Below are 20,800 nucleotides of genomic sequence, written 5' to 3'. Positions count from 1 at the left end.
AGGGGTTCAGTTCTGTCACTGATATTTCCCCCCCCCCCCCCCCCCTTTCTGATAAGTTGTGTAAGTGGCATCAAATGGTGATACCTGCATTAAGATGAGAATGACAAGGGCCTGTAAGTTCCTCCTGCACATCTTTTCTTAATTACTGCATTCTTCTTACAACTCTCATGTCCTCAACAGTGCTAGATATTATTGCTCCAGTAAAGTACATACCTAACCTTGTTGACAAGTAAATTGTACAGCTGTGCTATAACCACAAGTTAAACACAGGGTGTTCACCAATGAAAAGCCGAACTACTTTTGATATGAAAAATATGTTCTACAAATGTAACACAGTTCGCACCACAAGTCACCGAAGATATGTCTGTGTACCATGAAAAAACTTTCAAAGTAAGATAATTAAACAGTGTAATTCACTAAAAGTGCTTAAGCTTTTAGGCATCAGCAGTGATGTGAACTATTGACAATTACTATGAAATCACAATCTTAATGCGATCACACACACAACTGCATGTTTGACATGCACGCGTGGGCAACTGTGCTTGCACAAGAATGCACAAATTCCTCACACTTTCAGTTCATTCAACTACACTTGTACAAGCACCAGTTTGTTTACCAAAAAATGTCAAGCTCAGATGACAATGTGCTGGTTTTGGCAGCCTTTTTGCTTGTGTTACAGGAGAAAAAGCGAAATGTGTTATTTGGAGTAAAGATAGAAAATATTATTCCCACGTTAACTATTCAAGATAGACACACTACAGAAACTGTCTCACAGTATTGCTGTTTTTCCTTCTCTTTTTCTCCATGTAATATTGTATTTTTTGACTTGTCCTGCATTACAGAACAACCTCTGTACACAATGTAACTTAACAGGACCAATTAAAAATTAAACCAAATCAAATGACTGATGAATGCTTGCATAAGCTTTCCTATTAATCGCACACATGCTCAAGCACCCATCTACATCTACATGACTACTCTGCAATTCACATTTAAGTGCTTGGCAGAGGGTTCATCGAACCACAATCATACTATCTCTCTACTATTCCACTCCCGAACAGCGAGCGGGAAAAACGAACACCTAAACCTTTCTGTTCGAGCTCTGATTTCTCTTATTTCATATTGATGATCATTCCTACCTATGTAGGTTGGACTCAACAAAATATTTTCGCATTCGGAAGAGAAAGTTGGTGACTGAAATTTGGTAAAAAGATCTCGCCGCGACGAAAAACGTCTTTGCTGTAATGACTTCCATCCCAATTCGAGTATCATATCTGCCACACTCTCTCCCCTATTACGTGATAATACAAAACGAGCTGCCGTTTTTGCACCCTTTCGATGTTATTCTGTGACCAGAGTAAAGGGGGGGGGGGGAATCGACAGGGTAATTTGAAGGACTTATTAAAACGTAATTAAGTACCACTAATATGATAGGGAGGAAAACAAAAACAAAAGAAAAGACAGCAAGTTGAAAATCAGTAACAGTATGACAGTTCAAAACTAGTACCAAATTGTCACTTCACAGAAGATAATTCTGAGCTTTGATGAAGTATGTTGGTGATTGTACTGTGATGAGCAAAACAACATGGCATATTTGGACAATACATGAACATAGTTAATCTCAAGCTGGCACTGATCAATAGTGATGGCCACGAACACACAAATAACAACAAATTTGGAACTGTCCTACTGTATCATGATGTTGAGGAAGCCAAATGGGGTGGACATGGAGTTATAAAAAGACTTCATCATAAATTCTTAAAAATAACCATTCAAAGTAGTAAGAACCCAAAGGAATACATAAAGATTACAAAAAAGGTGAGATGTCAGAACCATGGAGAGAGCTGTATTTGACAAGTTGGAATGTGAGAGCCAAAGAATTGAACAGAAAATGAAGAGAGAAATAATCAAAATATGTGCAGAAGCTTCAGCAGGCGACAGGTTGGCAACCAACAAAGCTCAGAGGTAGGAGCTTAGGCATGGCACTGCTGAGAGACCAGACTGACCACCATCCTGTCCACAAATCTGGTCTGACACATGGACAACCAGGCTGGCAACTTAACACAAGTTAAAGACCCACACTATAATACAGTTAAATACAGGGTGTCACAAAAAGTTATGTCCAAACTTTCAGGAAACATTCCTCACACACAAAGAAAGAAAATGTTATGTGGACATGTGTCCGGAGACGCTTAGTTTCCATGTTAGAGCTCATTTTATTACTTCTCTTCAAACCACATTAATCATGGAATGGAAACACACAGCAACAGAACGTACCAGCGTGACTTCAAACACTTTGTTACAGGAAATGTTCAAAATGTCCTCCATTAGCGAGGATACATGCATCCACCCTCCGTCGCATGGAATCCCTGATGCGCTGATGCAGCCCTGGAGAATGGCGTATTGTATCACAGCCGTCCACAATACGAGCACGAAGAGTCTCTACATTTGGTACCGGGGTTGCGTAGACAAGAGCTTTCAAATGCCCCCATAAATGAAAGTCAAGAGGGTTGAGGTCAGGAGAGTGTGGAGGCCATGGAATTGGTCCGCCTCTACCAATCCATCGGTCACCGAATCTGTTGTTGAGAAGCGTACGAACACTTTGACTGAAATGTGCAGGAGATCCATCGTGCAAGAAACACATGTTGTGTCGTACTTGTAAAGGCACATGTTCTAGCAGCACAGGTAGAGTATCCCGTATGAAATCATGATAACATGCTCCATTCAGAGTAGGTGGAAGAACATGGGGGCCAATCAAGACATCACCAACAATGCCTGCCCAAACGTTCACGGAAAATCTGTGTTGATGACGTGATTGCACAATTGAGTGCGGATTCTCGTCAGCCCACACATATTGATTGTGAAAATGTACAATGTGATCACGTTGGAATGAAGCCTCATCCGTAAAGAGAACATTTGTACTGAAATGAGGATTGACACATTGTTGGATGAACCATTCGCAGAAGTGTACCCGTGGAGGCCAATCAGCTGCTGATAGCGCCTGCACACGCTGTACATAGTACGGAAACAACTGGTTCTCCCATAGCACTCTCCATACAGTGACGTGGTCAATGTCACCTTGTACATCAGCAACTTCTCTGACACTGACGTTAGGGTTATCATCAACTGTACGAAGAATTGCCTCGTCCACTGCAGGTGTCCTCGTCGTTCTAGGTCTTCCCCAGTCACGAGTCATAGGCTGGAATGTTCCGTGCTCCCTAAGACGCCGATCCATTGCTTCGAACGTCTTCCCATCGGGACACCTTCGTTCTGGAAATCTGTCTCGATACAAACGTACCACGCCACAGCTATTGCCCCGTGCTAATCCATACATCAAATGGGCATTTGCCAACTCTGCATTTGTAAACACCGCACTGGCTGCAAAACCACGTTCGTGATGAACACTAAAATGTTGATGCTGCGTACTGATGTGCTTGATGCTAGTACTGTAGAGCGATGAGTCACATGTCAACACAAGCACCGAAGTCAACATTACCTTCCTTCAATTGGGCCAACTGGCGATGAATTGAGGAAGTACAATACATAATGACGAAACTAAAATGAGCTCTAACATGGAAATTAAGCGTTTCCGGACACATGTCCACATAACATTTTTTCTTTATTTGTGTGTGAGGAATGTTTCCTGAAAGTTTAGCCGTACCTTTTTGTAACACCCTGTATATCTATGCACCATGTTCACACGTATAGGGCAGCCAAGTTTTTACAGCTTTTCTTATCTGAAGAACATTACACTTCAATTCAGGACAGTTCTTTCTCTGAAAGGACTCAGTGAAGTAAGTAATTACTATGGTAGTAGTAAGTAATTACTATGGTAGTAAGTAATTACTATGGTAGTAGGAGGGTAAAGCATTAACTACGCTGTCATGAAATATTTTACAGTGAATATCTGCCACACTGTACCGTCTACACTTAGAAATCAGACCAATAACTACAGTGATATTTTCGTTCAAATTTCATTTCCCAAAGAGAAAGCTAGAACAGTATGATAACTTTTAAGTACTCATTTACATCCTATTGTGCTAATAAAAGGTGCTCATTGCATCATATTTTCTAGCTGATCTGCCCAAACTTTTGATACATACACCAAGCTACTACATTCTTGTAAAGAGGAACCAACCTCTTTGATGAGGTGTGAAATATCCTCAGGTCCAAAAATTAAACAGAGTACTTACACTTCACACCACACTAGGGTGCACCACAGGTGTGGTTGGGGGCGTAAATGGACAAAAAAAGAATCCAACAGGAGACGTATGTGGTGGGCTTTTCTACCCTTTGTTCTCTTCTGCAGATGACAAAAAGTCTTTCCTTCAGCCAACAACTGTGAACAAACGCTGTTGTCACAGTGAACTATTTCAGTTTGATTGCTTCAAAGTATACGAGAGGAGGAGGACTGAAATGGATAACCGATCTTCAGCTGTATCACATAATTTCTCCTGATTAATATCCTGTCAACATATGCCTTAAATGAAATATCTATCTTATCTCAAAAGATATGCAGTTGTTTATGGTGCCAAATATAAGAGGTAATACATTTTGTTTCCGTGAGGACACCTAAATGAAAAAACAGACAATGTGAATGTTCTTTATTTGAATCACACATCTGGCTAATTTTGGCCTTAAGTCATTTTCAAAGCACATGTGGTGTAACATATTACATACTGTAATTATCATATTCTTTTATGTGACACATACAAAATCAGACATCTTATTCCATAATTATTTTAGGACTGAATCCATCTCAAAAATGTTACATCATAACATGCACATGTTGGCAACAGCACTCTTAAGTAATTCTCTTATGAAGATAAGAGGGATATCAATACAGCAAAGCTACTCGATGAAATACTTGCTTTCAAGATCCAGTGAAAGATTATGAAAGAGCATTGGCACAGCTTTCCATTCAGAAATTTTGAAGGTCTTTCTCATTCAAAGTATACATTAAGAGATGCTTATCCAAACATTACAACAGCTTTGAGGATACTATGACAATTCCTGTGACTGCAGCATCTGGTGAGAGCAAGTTCATAAAATTAAAGAAAACAAAAAACTTGTTAAGGTGAAGTGAAGATAAAACCAAACCATTAAATTTAGGTATCTTGTTTGCAAAGTAGTTCTGAGGACGTTCTTCCAAAAGCTGGCTTGAATAACTAGTTAAACAACCCACAAGCAACAGAAATCTTTTCGACCTTGAAGCTACAGACAGGTCTGACCTTATCAACAGTGTCAGTATACAAACAGGGACTGGTGATCATGATATCATTGTAACAATGGCTACTAACGGTAATATATATATATATATATAACAGGGCCAGGGGAATATTTCAGATAGAAAAAGCAGATAAGCAGTTGTTAACACAGCACTTAGAGAATGAATGAGCATCATTTAGCTCCAGTACAATGGATGCAAAGGGATTATGGGCAATGTTTAAACTGACTGTTAATCACACTATGGAGACATGGGGTTTGATGGATTAAGGATGGGGAAGGACCTTCCACGGTTTAATAATCAACTTTAAAAATGCTGAGGAAACAGAGATAGTTGCACTCTTGGTTAAAAAAAAGAAGACGAAGAAAAAGAAGGAAAAGAAGATCAATTCATGATGCATACAGCTACAACTTCTACTGTTGCACATTAGTGAACTTGCTAAGAACCTGAGAAAATTCAGGTCATACATAGTAAAATCAGTAAGCAGGTTGAAGGCTTCTATCCAGCCATTCCTCATTAAGTCTGATGTGGCTGTAGAGGACAGGAAAACGAAAGCTGTAGTTTTAAATTTCACACTTAAGAAATCACTCATGCATGAGGATTGTACAAACAAACCATTGTTTGACTGTCACACACACTCTCACCTGGGGGACAAAGAATCTGCATCTGTGCATAAAGAAGCAACTGAAAGAGTTGAAACCAAGTAAGTCACCAGGTGCAGATGGAATCCAAATTCAGTTTTATATAGAGTACTGTGCAGCATTGGCTCCTTTGGACCCTTATTTAGCTTGCATTTATCGCAAACCTCTCACCCAGCCAAAAGCCCCAAGTGAATGGAAAAAAGTGCAGGTTACTCCTGTATATAACAAAGGTAAAAGAACTGACCCACATAATTAAATACCAGTATCCTTAACATCGGTTTGCAGCAGGATTCTTTAACACATTCCAGGTCCTAATGTAACAAATTTCCTTGAGACAAAAAGGTGTGTGTCCACAAATTAGCACAGATTTACAAAACATCACTTGTGTCAAACTCAGCTTACCATTTTCTCAAATGATGTTCTACAAATCATGAATGGAGGGCAACAGACAGATTCCATATTCCCAGATTTGCAGAAAGCATTTGACTTGGTGCCCTGACTGCAGAATGGAGACAAAGGTCCGAGCATATGGTTTAGGTTCCCTGATGTGTGAATTGCTCAAGGACTTTTTAAGTAATGTAAGCCAGTACGCAGTCCTCAAAGAGGAGACAATGTATCATCAGGACTACCCCAGGACATCGGCATCTACATCTACATCTCCATATCTACATCTACATGGATACTCTGCAAATCACATTCAAGTGCCTGGCAGAGGGTTCATCGAACCACCTTCACAATTCTCTATTACTCCAATCTCGTATAGCGCATGGAAGGAATGAACACCTATATCTTTCCGTATGAACTCTAATTTCCCTTATTTTATCGTGGTGATTATTCCTCCCTATATAGGTCAGTGTCAACAAAATGTTTTCGCATTCAGAGGAGGACTGTGTGACAGAACTTTTTCTTTTTTTTTCCTGTTTTTCCTTTACCTGACTAACGGACAGGGTGAGCAGCAATGTTCAGCTGTTTACTGATGACACTGTGGTGTATGGGAAGTTGGTAAATAAATGTTGTGGCTAGGGCCTCCCGTCAGGTAGACAGTTCGCCTGATGCAAGTCTTGCGAATTGACGCCACTTTGGTGACTTGCGTGTTGATGGGGATGAAATAATGATGATAAAGACGACAACACCCAGTCCCTGAGCGGAGAAAATCTCAGACCCAGCCAGGAATCGAACCCGCGTGTTAGGTATGACATTCCATCATGCTGACCACTCAGCTACCAGGGGTGAACTGGGAAGGTGGTGTCATTGAGAGTGTGTAGGAATATACAAGATGACTTAGACAAAATTTCTAGTTTGTGTGACAATTGGTAGCTTGCTCTAAATCAATAATAATTTAAGGTAATGTGGATAAGCAGAAGAAATAGCCCTGAAACATTCAAATACAGGATTAGCAGGATGCAGCTTGACAATGTTATAAATATCTAGGCGTAATGGCACAAAGCAAGATGAAATGGAACAGGCATGTAAGGTTTGTGGTAGCGAGGTGAATGTTTGACTTCATTTCATTGGGAGAATTTTGGGAAACTGCAGCTCACTCAAAGGAGACAACATACAGAATGCTAGTACGACCCATTCTTAAGGACTGTTCAAGTATTTGAGATCCCCACAAGGTCAAATTAAAAGAAGGCTCAAACCAATTCAGAGGCGTGCTGCTTGATTTGTTAATGGTAGATACCATAAGCATGCAAGTATTTACAGATATGCTTCATAAACTCAAATGAAAGCATCTCGAGGGAAGACAGCAATCTTTCTGCAAGGCACTATTGTGCAAATTTAAAGAACAGGCATTTAAGGCTGACTGCAGAGCGATTCTACTGTTATTGAATATTGAAATTGCATTTTGTCTTCTTTTTTCCTCAAGCCTCAGGTTTGCATATACTCCTAAAATAGCAGTTCAATTCTTGCATAGCGAGCTATGAGGAGACTTCAAAAATAACACCAAATCTGGCATAAATGCCGAAACTGGGAAAAAATAACAACAAAACAGGCACATAAAACTTGGGGGGGGGGGATTAATCAAACTTGGCAATAAACATTTAAACTGTAAAAAGAGAACCAAATCCTGTTCAGGAACACACAGATTTGGACAAAAAAAAAAAAAAAAAAAAAGTAAAGTAAAGTACACTGATATCTGGCCAAAAAGGATTTCCGAAATCTGACCACAAAATGAAATGATTTTTTCCTGTCCCTAATTATTAACAATTTATGCTATTGTGACCATTCCTGTACCCATCTGAAGGTCATCGCCAATGCTGTTCAACAATATACACAGAGTTACCATCAGCACTACCCATAGGTAGAATGCTGCCCTCTATTAGACTGCGAGAGTTCAGTTGAAAGTAAAGCACCAGTAGCGATGCATTAGACCATGTCCTATGTAAGCAACAGAAGCAACCAGCAGCACAAGATTGATTCGAAAGACAAAACACAACCACAGGTATAGTTATAGAAATTTCCTAGGTGAGCAATGTCCATAGAGCTGCCTGTCCCTTGCTACAACTTGTAATGTTTGGATTCAAATGTGTTTGAATCTTGTTGTCACAGCATGTGTGGCAGTGACAGCTACTAGTCTTTTCAGCAAAGCACAGGAGCAGACCTGATGGTTGTTATGAAATTATGAAATACTTATCTGATTTTAAGAAAACTATTCTATGAAAACATTTGATTCTTCTGCATCTTGCAGCTTTATATCTTCGCTCAATGGAGGGCTGAATTTCTTTTCATTATTTGTCATAGTTAGTGTGCTGCACGAGACTAAATAAATGACTGCACAAAATTTTTAAGAGTTTCCAGAGATAAAATCACATTGAGTAGACTTCGCATGTAGTTCATTTTAAGCCATACATTATTGAATATTAAATGCAGCCAACACATCGAAATTTTATTTAAATTTGAGAGCAGAATGATAGCTCTTTTCATTCTTGAGCTATTGGTTCTTATATCGGACGACAGGTCGCTTGCAGCACACCCGAATGATTTCCTTAGGACCTGGAACCAAGTGACCGTCAAAACAGTCTTATTTTATAAGTGATTCAAGATATCAAGATTAGGTTTTTTGAAATGACAGCAGACAAAAAGGATGTGTTTTTTTGTATGAGTAACACTCTAAACATTTTGGCCAATGTTTGAGCGGAGGAAAAACAAGACTTCCTATAAATCACACAAAGAGATTTTGTCCAAATTTTCATAGGCAAACAAAGAGTGAGAAACGGGCAAATGAGGTATCAAAGTGATCAGTGTGATGTCCAGTATTACAAGAAAATATTTAACTGTTTATAAGTAATCACAGTAATTAAGGAAAATTTAATTACCGATTTGAGGAAAACTGAAATATTTCATGAACAGCTGCTACTAGCTATGTGAATGAAGTGTGAAAAAGTTCATCTCTTCAAGGTCTGGCGACCTTGTGCATAAAAAGGTACATTGGTGCTACATTTAACTGCCCAAAGGGATTCCTTCAAATCAAGTGCTAAATTTAGAAATTCTGAGAACAAAAGATACTAGGAAGGCAAATGGGGTGTCAATGAAATCATGCTTTCTGAATTAAAAATAAACAAATAAATAAAAATAAAAAATGAAATAAATCTGTTAAATATTTTGTGAAAATGATTTTTCTGAAAAAATAAAACAGATCAGAGACATTTGATGTGCCTTTGCCTCGAAATCATGTACAGAAAATGAGATACATCAAATATTCGTCTAACCTGTTTTCTTACTTTTATCATGTCATTTCACAAAAATTTTCACTTTCTTTTCAAATGTTTGGAATGCTTTACTTACACATACTATTCAGATAAATTGAAACACTTGGCCTTAACAATGATTGCTGATGAATTATGTTACCAACAATAAAATATCAGTAAACTTTCATGCTTTTTCATTGTGTTTTATTAAGAATTTAATGTGTGTGATATATTCTGAGATAGGTGATAAAATATAAGTAGTAGTCAGAATCGAACCTGGGACCTAATAATGATACGAGTTACTACTTTATGATGCAACCGTTACACCACGTACACCGTCAGCAGTAAATCGCTCATTATTCCATATTTACCTAGTCACTGTCCCGCACTTACTAGTTATTGAAAGTTCTTGGTCATGTCACAAACATTCATCTTTAATTTATTGACGTGACATCTGAATGTGTCTCTGCTCATCCACTTATAATCAAAGCATTTGTGTGGCAATCTTCACATTTTATGATTCTCCATGAAGATTCCCCCTTCATAAATTTAATGCACAGTGCTTCTGTATCACTTTATTTTCCTAAGCAAAGCTAATTTTGCTGCCTTACCCTCAAGCTACAATGTTCTACAGAGATGCCATTTTATAGAAACAGATGGTCAGTTCTAGAAGCCATCTTGTAGCGGGAGACTATCATTTGCATGCAGCACACCCAAGCATATCACCTGATGTTGCCACTTGTTTCTGGAGTGTCGCATATCCACATGTTCCTTGCTGTAGGGTATGGCCTTAGGGACAGCACGGGAACACCAGAGTGAACATGCATTCTGCTACGAAGGACACTTGCAACCAATGATTGGGTCCAAACCATCAAAGCAAATAAGGCTTATCAACCGAGGAAGTTGCTCGACGTGTGCACCAGAGTCAAAGTGATGTGCTGTGAATGGGGTATCAGTCCTGCCTGGAAGATGGTTTTGAGGGCTCACACCACACATACTGTCCACATTTGCGAAGTGCACAAGATGGCAGAGTCAAAGGAACCATGGGCTCAGTGCTCCAGAACTGAATTCAGGATGCGAAGGGCTACAGGATGTTGCAGATTGCACCAAACTATAAGGAGAAGAGTGCACAATGCGAATCTCCACTCTCAACGAGATGGCGAGAACCAGAACATCATTACCGATGGGCAAGAAATCTTACAGAATGGATGCACCATAGTTGGGGTCGAGTGGTGTTGATGCAGGCAGCTCTGATATTTGGACAGCAATCATTTCAGACTACGTGTCTAGAGACAACCAGATATACTAAATGTCTCCCAACACTGTGTTTCCCATGTGCATCAAGGTGGCGGCAGAGAGATGTTCTGGGGGTGCATGAGGCCATGTACAGCTCTTCTGATTGTTGAGGGAAACCTCACCACTCTAATGTACACGGACGAAATTCTGTAACCAACAACGCAACCATGCTGTAAACATTTTAGTGACAATTTAATCATGATGGATGATAACTCTCACGCTCAAGGTGCTCTTCTCGTGCTAGGATCACCACCACCAGAGTGGCCTGCCTGTTCCACGATATGAGACCAATTAAACGTGGGTAGGATCAATTGAAACAAGCTGTTTTTGGGTGTTGACAAGGACCACACACTTTGTGCGACTCATGCAGGATCGCCATTGAAGAGTGGAACAATTTGGACGAAGGCTGACTTGATGATCCCATGAATGGTATGCCACAACAGACTCAAGCCTGTACAGAAGTAAGGAGTGCTGTAAAAAAAACTTCCATGGGAAACTGATGATTTTGTCACTACACGATTTTCTTAGCATTTGGTGATCTAGAAACATTGCAAAGAAATTATGTGCATGTCTCAGAGAATTATGTTTCTGTGCCATGAATTTTGAAATATAGGGGTGATGCAAAACTTCGTGTGTGTGTGTGTGTGTGTGTGTGTGTGTGTGTGTGTGTGTGTGTGTGTGTGTGTGTGTGTTTTAATACTAAGTTCAACGTACTGTAGTTGCCATAAACAATAAGATATAGATTTCTAAATCTGCGTGGTTAAATGGCAGAAAGGAGATAGTATTGCAGATAGTGGGACGGTAGTGTCTGACACCATATAATGTGTTCCATTCAATATTTTGACTGCACAGCATACAAAATAGCATCAGTTTTTTTCTTCAATTATGTTGCTAAAATTGTTTCTATCATTTCCACCATTGACAATCTAGACACAGTACTACAAAGCCCACTAATTTCAAAACTCTAGTAAGATGAAATGGTGAACAGACTTTACAACCAGGAATTAATATGCAGATAAAGTACCACAATCTTTGTGTGATTTATCAGAATTAAGTTTCACTTCATTTGTAGAGAACAGCTAATTTACAAAGGATCTACCCTTACTTGGACAGAACAGCTTTGTTGTTCCCACGTATCTTCTGTATCTGAAGAGTCTTTGGTATGATGAGCTGCATTTGTACCACTACAAGAGGTGTTGTCATTTTCTTCTCCACTTGGTTCTTCTTGGATAACATTCTCGGAAGATAATATCTCAGCAATGAGTGATTCCTCTGAAGGTTCATACAAATTAAGGTCATTTGTAGCTGCCTTGTTAGTAACACAGCTGTGTATACAAGAAAAAGAACAATAGTTTAATTCATCAATGAAATTATAAGCAATGGCAAAGCAATCAAATCCAAATAAACGTTTAATGACTTGACAGGTAAGATGACAATGCAATAAATTGTGAGAAGTGGAAAATGTAGTAACATTTTCAGAATGTCCACCACCCCAATAAAGGAAATTATAATCAAAATATGTGAAAACATTAAGATACAAAAGGACCTCAGATCAGACAAGATAGAGACATGTATATAGATTTGATTCCTTGTTTCTAGTCCAATTAGTACAGTGACACTTATTGCGGTCAATGTTCAAAAGCTAGTTCCTGAAAATATTGCAAGCATTTACTAGTAACTGAAAATAATTATGTCCGCAATTCCTGTGAGACCATTAAACATTTCAAGCAACTGTTTAAAACAAACGTAGCAAACCTCATTATGTAAGAAAACAATTTGAGTATTTTATCCTTTCAAAAGCAGTCATACGGAAGGATTGTTTAAGGCAACATTTCATTTCATAAACATTCAACACACTCAGATAAGGATAGCATGAGAAGGAAGAGGCCAACTTTGTCAGATGAAGTATCTTGGCATCTGTATAAAATGACACACACATTACAACATAACACAACACTTTATTATACAAATAGCAATATGTAGCCTTCACATGAAGAGGAGTTGGTATATCTTCAGAGGATGTTGTTGTGGTCTTCAGTCCAGAGACTGGTTTGATGCAGCTCTCCATGCTACTCTATTCTGTGCAAGCTTCTTCATCTCCCAGTACCATCCTTCTGAATCTGTTTAATGTATTCATCTCTTGGTCTCCCTCTACGATTTTTACCCTCCACACTGAACTCCAATACTAAATTGGTGATCCCTTGATGACTCAGAATATGTCCCAACAAGCGATCCCTTCTCCTAGTCAAGTTCTTCCACAAACTCCTCTTCTCCCCAATTCTATTCAATACCTCCTCATTAGTTATGTGATCTACCCATCTAATCTACAGCATTCTTCTGTAGCACCCCATTTCAAAAGCTTTGATTCTCTTTTTGTCCGAACTATTTATCGTCCACGTTTCACTTCCAACCATGGCTACACTCCATACAAATACTTCAGAAACAAGTTCCAGACACTTAAATCTATACTCTATGTTAACAAATTTCTCTTCTTCAGAAACGCTTTCCTTGCCATCTCAGTCTACATTTTATATCCTCCCTACTTCGACCATCATCAGTTATTTTGCTCCCCAAATAGCAAAACTCCTTTACTACTTTAAGTGTCTCATTTTCTAATCTAATTCCCTCAGCATCACCCAACTTAATCCAACTACATTCCATTATCCTCGTTTTGCTTTTGTTGATGTTCATCTTATATCCTCCTTTCAAGACAGTATCCATTCCGTTCAACTGCTCTTCCAAGTCCTTTGCTGTGTCTGACAGAATTACAATGTCATCGGCGAACCTCAAAGTTTTTATTTCTTCTCCATGGATTTTAATACCTACTCCGAATTTTTCTTTTGTTTCCTTTACTGCTTGCTCAATATACAGATTGAGTAACAATGGAGATAGGCTACAACCCTGTCTCACTCCCTTCCCAACCACTGCTCCCCTTTAATGCCCCTCGACTCTAATAACTGCCATCTGGTTTCTGTACAAATTGTAAATAGCCTTTCGCTCCCTGTATTTTACTCATGCCACCTTTAGAATTTGAAAGAGAGTATTCCAGTCAACATTGTCAAAAGCTTTCTCTAAGTCTACAAATGCTAGAAACGTAGGTTTGCCTTTCCTTAATCTGTTTTCTAAGATAAGTCGTAGGGTCAGTATTGCCTCACGTGTTCCAACATTTCTATGGAATCCAAACTGATCTTCCCCGAGGTCGGCTTCTACAAGTTTTTCCATACGTCTGTAAAGAAATCGTATTAGTATTTTGCAGCCGTGGCTTACTAAACTAATACTTCAGTAATTTTCAAATCTGTCAACACCTGCTTTCTTTGGGATTGGAATTACTATAGTCTTCTTGAAGTCTGAGGGTATTTTGCCTGTCTCATACATCTTGCTCACTAAATGGTAGAGTTTTGTTAGGCCTGGCACTCCCAAGGCTGTCAGTAGTTCTAATGGAATGGTGTCTACTCCCGGGGCCTTGTTTCGACTCGGGTCTTTCAGTGCTCTGTCAAACTCTTCACGTAGCATCTTATCTCCCATTTCATCTTCATCTACATCTACATCTACATCCTCTTCCATTTCCATAATATTGTCCTTAGGAACATCGCCCTTGTATAGACCCTCTATGTACTCCTTCCACCTTTCTGCTTTCCCTTCTTTGCTTAGAATTGGGTTTCCATCTGAGGTCTTGATATTCATGCGAATCATTCTCTTTTCTCCAAAGATCTATAATTTTCCTGTAGGCAGTATCTATCTTAACCCTAGTAATATACGTCTCTACATCCTTACATTTGTCCTCTAGCCATTCCTGCTTAGCCATTTTGCACTTCCTGTCGATCTCATTTTTGAGACGTTTGTATTCCTTTTTGCCTGCTTCATTTACTGCATTTTTATATTTCCTCCTTTCATCAATTAAATTCAATATCTCCTCTGTTACCCAAGGATTTCTATTATCCCTTGTATTTTTACCTACTTGATCCTCTGCTGCCTTCACTCTTTCATCCCTCAAAGCTATCCATTCTTCTACTATATTTCTTTCCCCCCTGCTTGTTGATCGTGCCCTAATGCTCTCCCTGAAACACTCTACAACCTCTGGTTCTGACAGTTTATCCAGGTCCCACCCCCCCCCCCCCCCCCCCTAAAATTCCCACCTTTTCGCAGTTTCTTCAGTTTTAATCTAAAGTTCATAACCAATAGACTGTGGTCAAAGTCCACATCTGCCCCTGGAAATGTCTTACAATTTAAAATCTGGTTCCTAATCTCCATCTCACCATTATATAATCTATCTTAAGCCTTCCAGTACCTCCGGGCTTCTTCCATGTACACAACCTTCTTTCATGATTCCTGAACCAAGTGTTAGCTATGATTAAGTTATGCTCTGTACAAAATTCTACCAAGCAGTGGCATCTTTCATTCCTGATCATCATTCCATATTCACCTACTACATTTCCTTCTCTTCTTTTTCCTACTATCGAGTTAGAGTCACCCATGACTATTAAATTTTCATCTCCCTTCACTACCTGAATAATTTCTTTTATCTTATCATACATTTCATCAATCTCTTCATCATCTGTGGAGCTAGTTGGCATATAAACTTGTACTACTGTGGTAGGTGTGTGCTTCGTATCTATCTTGGCCACAATAATGCGTTCATTGTGCTGTTTGTAGTAGCTTACCCGCATTCCTATTTTTTATTCATTATTAAACCTTCTGCTGCATTACCCCTATTTGATTTTTTATTTATAATCCTGTATTCACCTGACCAGAAGTCTTGTTCCTCCTGCCAAACCTATCCATTTCCCTTTTTAAATTTTCTAACCTACCTGCCTGATTAAGGGCTCTGACATTCCATGCTCCGTCCTGTAGAATGCCAGTTTTCTTCCTCCTGATAACGACCTCCTGATCTTCAGAGGATACGAGGATTAAAATGAAGGTAGAACTGAGATATCTGAATATGAAGAGGATGACACTTATAGTGATATCACAAAAGAGAGGCATTTATCTCCACAAAAGGTAAAGCTAATATTGTTATGAATATGACATCCTCGAGTTTGAACTGTTTGGTTGCAACAACCTTGAGATAAATAATAATACTTTAACAGTAAGCTATATTTAGCTTCAAAAATACAGGGCATTTCATGTACAATTCAGTGCAGTCTAGCTTTTGAGTTGAATCAGTACCTACATGGACTGTTTGTGATCATCACATGACATTCTGGTCAAGTGCTTGGACAGTGTGGCAGGTGGTGTATTTATTTTAGCTGCATATAAATAAGATGAATTAGGAGCGGCCTTGGAAAGAAGTACAAGAAAATCACTGCACCATTTACAGTAAGGTCGCAGAAATAACACACCTGATACTTCATACACTTAGAGCGCATTGTGTGCGTGTGTGTGTGTGTTCATGATCCATGGAACAAGTAATATAACTAACTAACTGTGTGTGTGAGAGAGAGAGAATTTGGGGGGGGGGGGGGGGGGGGGGACACTTCAGTGCCAATCTGTGCTCTGGAACTAATAAACTTTGCTACAGTGATGGTGTGGCACTGCCACACTTACACAACTCAAGGCTGCACATTTGTAGCAGATCATGAGTTACTGACACATATTTTGTTAACAGTGAGGTGTGGTATTGCCAATTTCAAATGTATCTGGAAGTATGACCTCTTCCTGAAGCCACAGGATAGTAGATAGGGTAGCTAACTTTGCCAATGTCATGGGCTTGTATGTAATATACAATGCTATTTTGATGAAGAAAATTATAACAGTGGGCCTCTTACATATTTGTCGAACAAGTAGCTGCAGCTCTGAAAATTATAACTATCTCTATGAAGGAAATAAGAGAGAAGTGAGATGAAGATTTAAAGGAAACAACTGCTACTCTTTTGACTTGAGGAAAAACCAAAGAGTGCGTTGCTAAATTGATGGAACTGGATAATTTTCAAGACGACGCAATTCGGCAACATATATAAGACTGTTACGTGCAGAAAAAACATCTCACCTGCAAGAAGTTCAATCTCTCACTATGAGATCCTGAGTTTTTTTTTTTTTAATGTAAAACCGGAGTTCGTTTCAAATAAATTGACTGCCTCAGCAAAAAAGATTAATAAACGCCAAATTTCTTTAGCAAACTGACAAAAATAACTTCATTGGTCTGCAAGGCGATTAATGCTTGACTGCCACAAACATGGAAATAAAATAAGATCTGAAACTAATAACATTTTAGGCCTTCATAATTATGTGAATGTATTTTCATTCACTTGATAGCTCCAGGCCACAGAAATCTGTTTTGTTTCCATTTTACTGGCGAGCAGTGAACAAAGAGGAAACAGCAAAATCACTAAACGTAAACACGGGTCACGTGGAGACTATCCACCTTCCCACTATAATTCAGACTGCTCTGTGCATCTTCCCCAGATCTACGATATTTCCAAACACTCGATCCAGACACCCCTGTCTCTCCCCCCCCCCCCCCCCCCCCCACATCTCTGGCCCGAAGATCCGCACCTGCTGTGCACGCGTGAATCTGGCAGCTTGGACGCACCAGTAAAATTTTTTCTTTCAGGTAGCATTTGTCTGCTTACTGCTACTGCTTATACACCTGACAGTCACACTTCTGTAGCCAGAATCGGGAGAATGTACAACTCATATGTGACTCAACTGCGCATGCGCATGAGCCCGCTCTCAACTGTTCGAATGACTAATGTAAACAGTTGTGACGTCACACTCATCAGAGGCAATTTGTTGTTATGAAGTATTTCATAGTCTACCTAAGGGCTTTGACACATTTTGCTGTTGGCAGACACTTGTATGGGCACTGTGTTTTGATGATGTATGTGGCACATTTCCTTTGGAAATGAAGTGTTATTTTCATTTTTCTCTCCCGTTCACATTTTATTGCTGCAGTAGCGGGATACAGGAATATCCTTTCTTAGATTATCGGTTCAACCAGCCAAAATTACAAAAAATTAACTGAAAGCTAAGACAATGAAAAATTCCTGGAATTCTAAAAAATTCCCAGTTTTCTCCCAGATGAAAAAAATACTGGGTTTTTCCCAGATCTCCCGGGTCATATACACCCTGACAAATCCCGAAATACGGAAACACCATAAATCGTATATCATTTATGACGTTGACAAAATTGCAAGGAAAACAGTCATAAAGTATTGTGCCATCCACCATATCATTGCCATTTCAACACAGAGGAATTTGTTTGGGCTCAGGAGAAATCTGAATGTTGCACACAGAAATAAAAATTTGAATTTAAAAGGTATTGAATTTTTAATGTGTACAAGGCAATGGGCAGTATTACTCCCATAAAGGAATGGTAATGAGAAGTTGCACAGAAACACAGAGTGGAAGAGTTAGTAAAAGGTTAGGGGATTATAGCAGCAGCAGCAGCAGCAGGAGTACAATAAAGACAGTGATGATGAAACAGGAGATGTTGATCTTCAATGCACACACACTGGAGACTGTGGTGTCTACTCTCTTCCATAAGATGCAGGCAACAGGTGCAGCTATGCATTTAAATACATACTGAAACATTAAAATCTTTTCTTTACCTCACAATATATTTCCAAACCTTTTCTTTTTAATTATGAAGATAAGAGTGTTTTGATCCTCGAGATTATTAATGTTTTTTCACATTTCAGTAGTTTGGCACTGCAATGGCTCTAAAATGTGATGGTCGTAATCATGTAATCTACATGGTTTAACAACAAACAGCCATGTAGAAGCACTGGCAAAAAGAGACACTGGCTGCCCCATACCTCCTTTCAGTGGCCCAACGGTAGTACTTCAGACTGATTCACCAATAGCATCGGCTCACGGAGCTGTGCAGAAACTCAAACTTTACCAAGTTACTCTAGTGCACTGACTGACCAATGCACATACTGTAGCTTGGCATTAGTACTGCAACTGCCCATGATGAAGATAATCCTGAAATGCCCTTTTATCTGATGAAGCATGGCTGCATTTATCAGAGTATGTGAACTAGCAGAACATTCGGTATTGGAATTCTCAAGCTGTAAGTGAAAAGTGTCCAAACTCTGACATTCCATAGCTTACTTCTCACTATACTATTTAATGCAAAATATTGAAATTGTATGAACTTGCCTTATTTCTCAAGCTCTTTCACACATGCAAACAATTCTGGCAAGTAAAACTCTTTCATATATTTCTTACTTTGGGTGGAGAACATTCTACTAAAATGTTACATAGAAGTTACTGGGTTTTAAAATCTGCTGTAGGTTAGATAATGGTTTCATTCATTCACTACTACAACAACATTATTTCACTACTTTCTTTTATAAGCCTATATTATACTTACTTCTTTATTTGACCAGGCATAGAAACTTTAGCTGACTCCAAATTTCTGACTTGTCCACTACGAACACTGAAATACATAAATAAATAGTATATAACTTTATGTCATATCAATTGTTGCATGTAAGTATTTTTTTCCAATCTACGTGATATGAAAAAAGACTTAACATTCACAGAGAATAACAAATCATAGCTATAGGGTGTGTGTGTGTGTGTGTGTGTGTGTGTGTGTGTGTGTGTGTGTGTGTGTGTGTGTAAGGAAATTATTATCATAGCTATGACAACATAAAAAAATTTCTTATTGAAAATATTGTCGCAGAAGAAGCTGAGTAGCACCGTCACTGTGGTGTAGCGGATATGATACTAAACTGTTGCATGGTGGGTCGTGAGTTCAAAACTCACCTGGACTGTACAATTTTAATTTGTATATTCAGTTCGAGTAGATTCTATAAGTATCCCAAATGTCAAGACTCATTGTACTGGAATGCTCTGTAGCTGTATATATACTGTATGTGTTCTGGCCGGAGCCAGTTCGCTCCGCACTCTTGTATACGCATGTGTTGAATAAACTTTCATAAAGTGAAGTTAGTGTTTGTCATTCATCTACTTACACCTTCCTCTAAGTGACATTATTCTGATGAAAGTGCCGGGTATTGGAACCTGTTATACTGCACATTATTAACGACACAGTGGCTCCCATCAGGCAACGACAGAGCCGCTGTTTACGTGGCGAGAAACCCTAGTTCGTGCCATATTCAACAGATTGCAATCCATCGGAGACAGAAGAAGAAGAGGATGTTACGATGACAGCAACTGTGTGCCACCACATGAGACATCGTTCCAGGTTCTCTAGTGACGATGGCCAAGATCCAAGCAAGTGGCCGAAGATGTATGAGCGTATAGCCAAATTTAACAAATGGGATGACACTGTGTGTTTGGCTAATGTATTTTTCTACTTGGAGGGCACTGCCAAGCAATGGTATGAGAACAACGAGGAGAAGTTCACAAGCTGGGAAGTATTCCTGGCGGAAATGCGCAAGTATTTCAGCAACACGCAACAACAAAAGTGCAAGGCTGAAGATAGATTAAAGTGGAGGGCACAAAATCTAGGAGAAACTACAGCATCCTACATTCAAGATGTCTTGGAGCTGTGAAAAATAGTGGATCCTAGAATGAAGGAGGAAGGTAAGGTTCCACATCTCATGAAGGGTGTTGCTTAGGACATGTATCAAGCCCCACTCCTGAAGGTGGTTTCAACAGCAGATGACTTCATAAAATGGTGCCAGTATATCGAGACAATGCAAGACTCGCCAAGCGGGAAAGCGCCGGTAGATAGGCACAATGAATAAACACACACACACACACACACACACACACACACACACACACAGAATTTCTAGCTTTCGCAACCGATGGTTGCTTCTCCAGGAATGAGGGAAGGAGAGGGAAAGACGAAAGGATGTGGGTTTTAAGGGAGAGGGTAAGGAGTCATTCCAATCCCGGGAGCGGAAAGACTTACTTTAGGGGGGAAAAAAGGATAGGTATATACTCGCGCACGCACGCACGCGCACATGTATGGATCGGTGTGTGTGTGTGTGTGTGTGTGTGTGTGTGTGTGTGTGTGGGCGCGCGCACGC

At 39.4% G+C, this 20,800-nt stretch overlaps 1 protein-coding gene across 3 annotated transcripts in view; it reads right to left on the bottom strand.

Annotated features, from left to right (window-relative positions):
- Window positions 1-20,800, bottom strand: part of LOC126299433 (protein phosphatase methylesterase 1) — a 91,063-nt gene that overhangs the window by 24,085 nt on the left and 46,178 nt on the right. For all 3 annotated transcript variants that reach the window (XM_049991335.1, XM_049991336.1, XM_049991337.1), the window contains exons 5-6: window positions 19,168-19,233; window positions 11,959-12,178 (exon numbers count right to left, since the gene is read on the bottom strand). In XM_049991335.1, coding sequence (XP_049847292.1) covers window positions 11,959-12,178; window positions 19,168-19,233 — 286 coding nt within the window. The remainder of the gene's footprint in view (window positions 1-11,958; window positions 12,179-19,167; window positions 19,234-20,800) is intronic.

This window comes from Schistocerca gregaria, chromosome X (genome assembly GCF_023897955.1).
Source record: "Schistocerca gregaria isolate iqSchGreg1 chromosome X, iqSchGreg1.2, whole genome shotgun sequence".
Lineage (NCBI taxonomy): Eukaryota > Metazoa > Arthropoda > Insecta > Orthoptera > Acrididae > Schistocerca > Schistocerca gregaria.
This window is presented reverse-complemented; position numbering and strand designations above follow the sequence as displayed.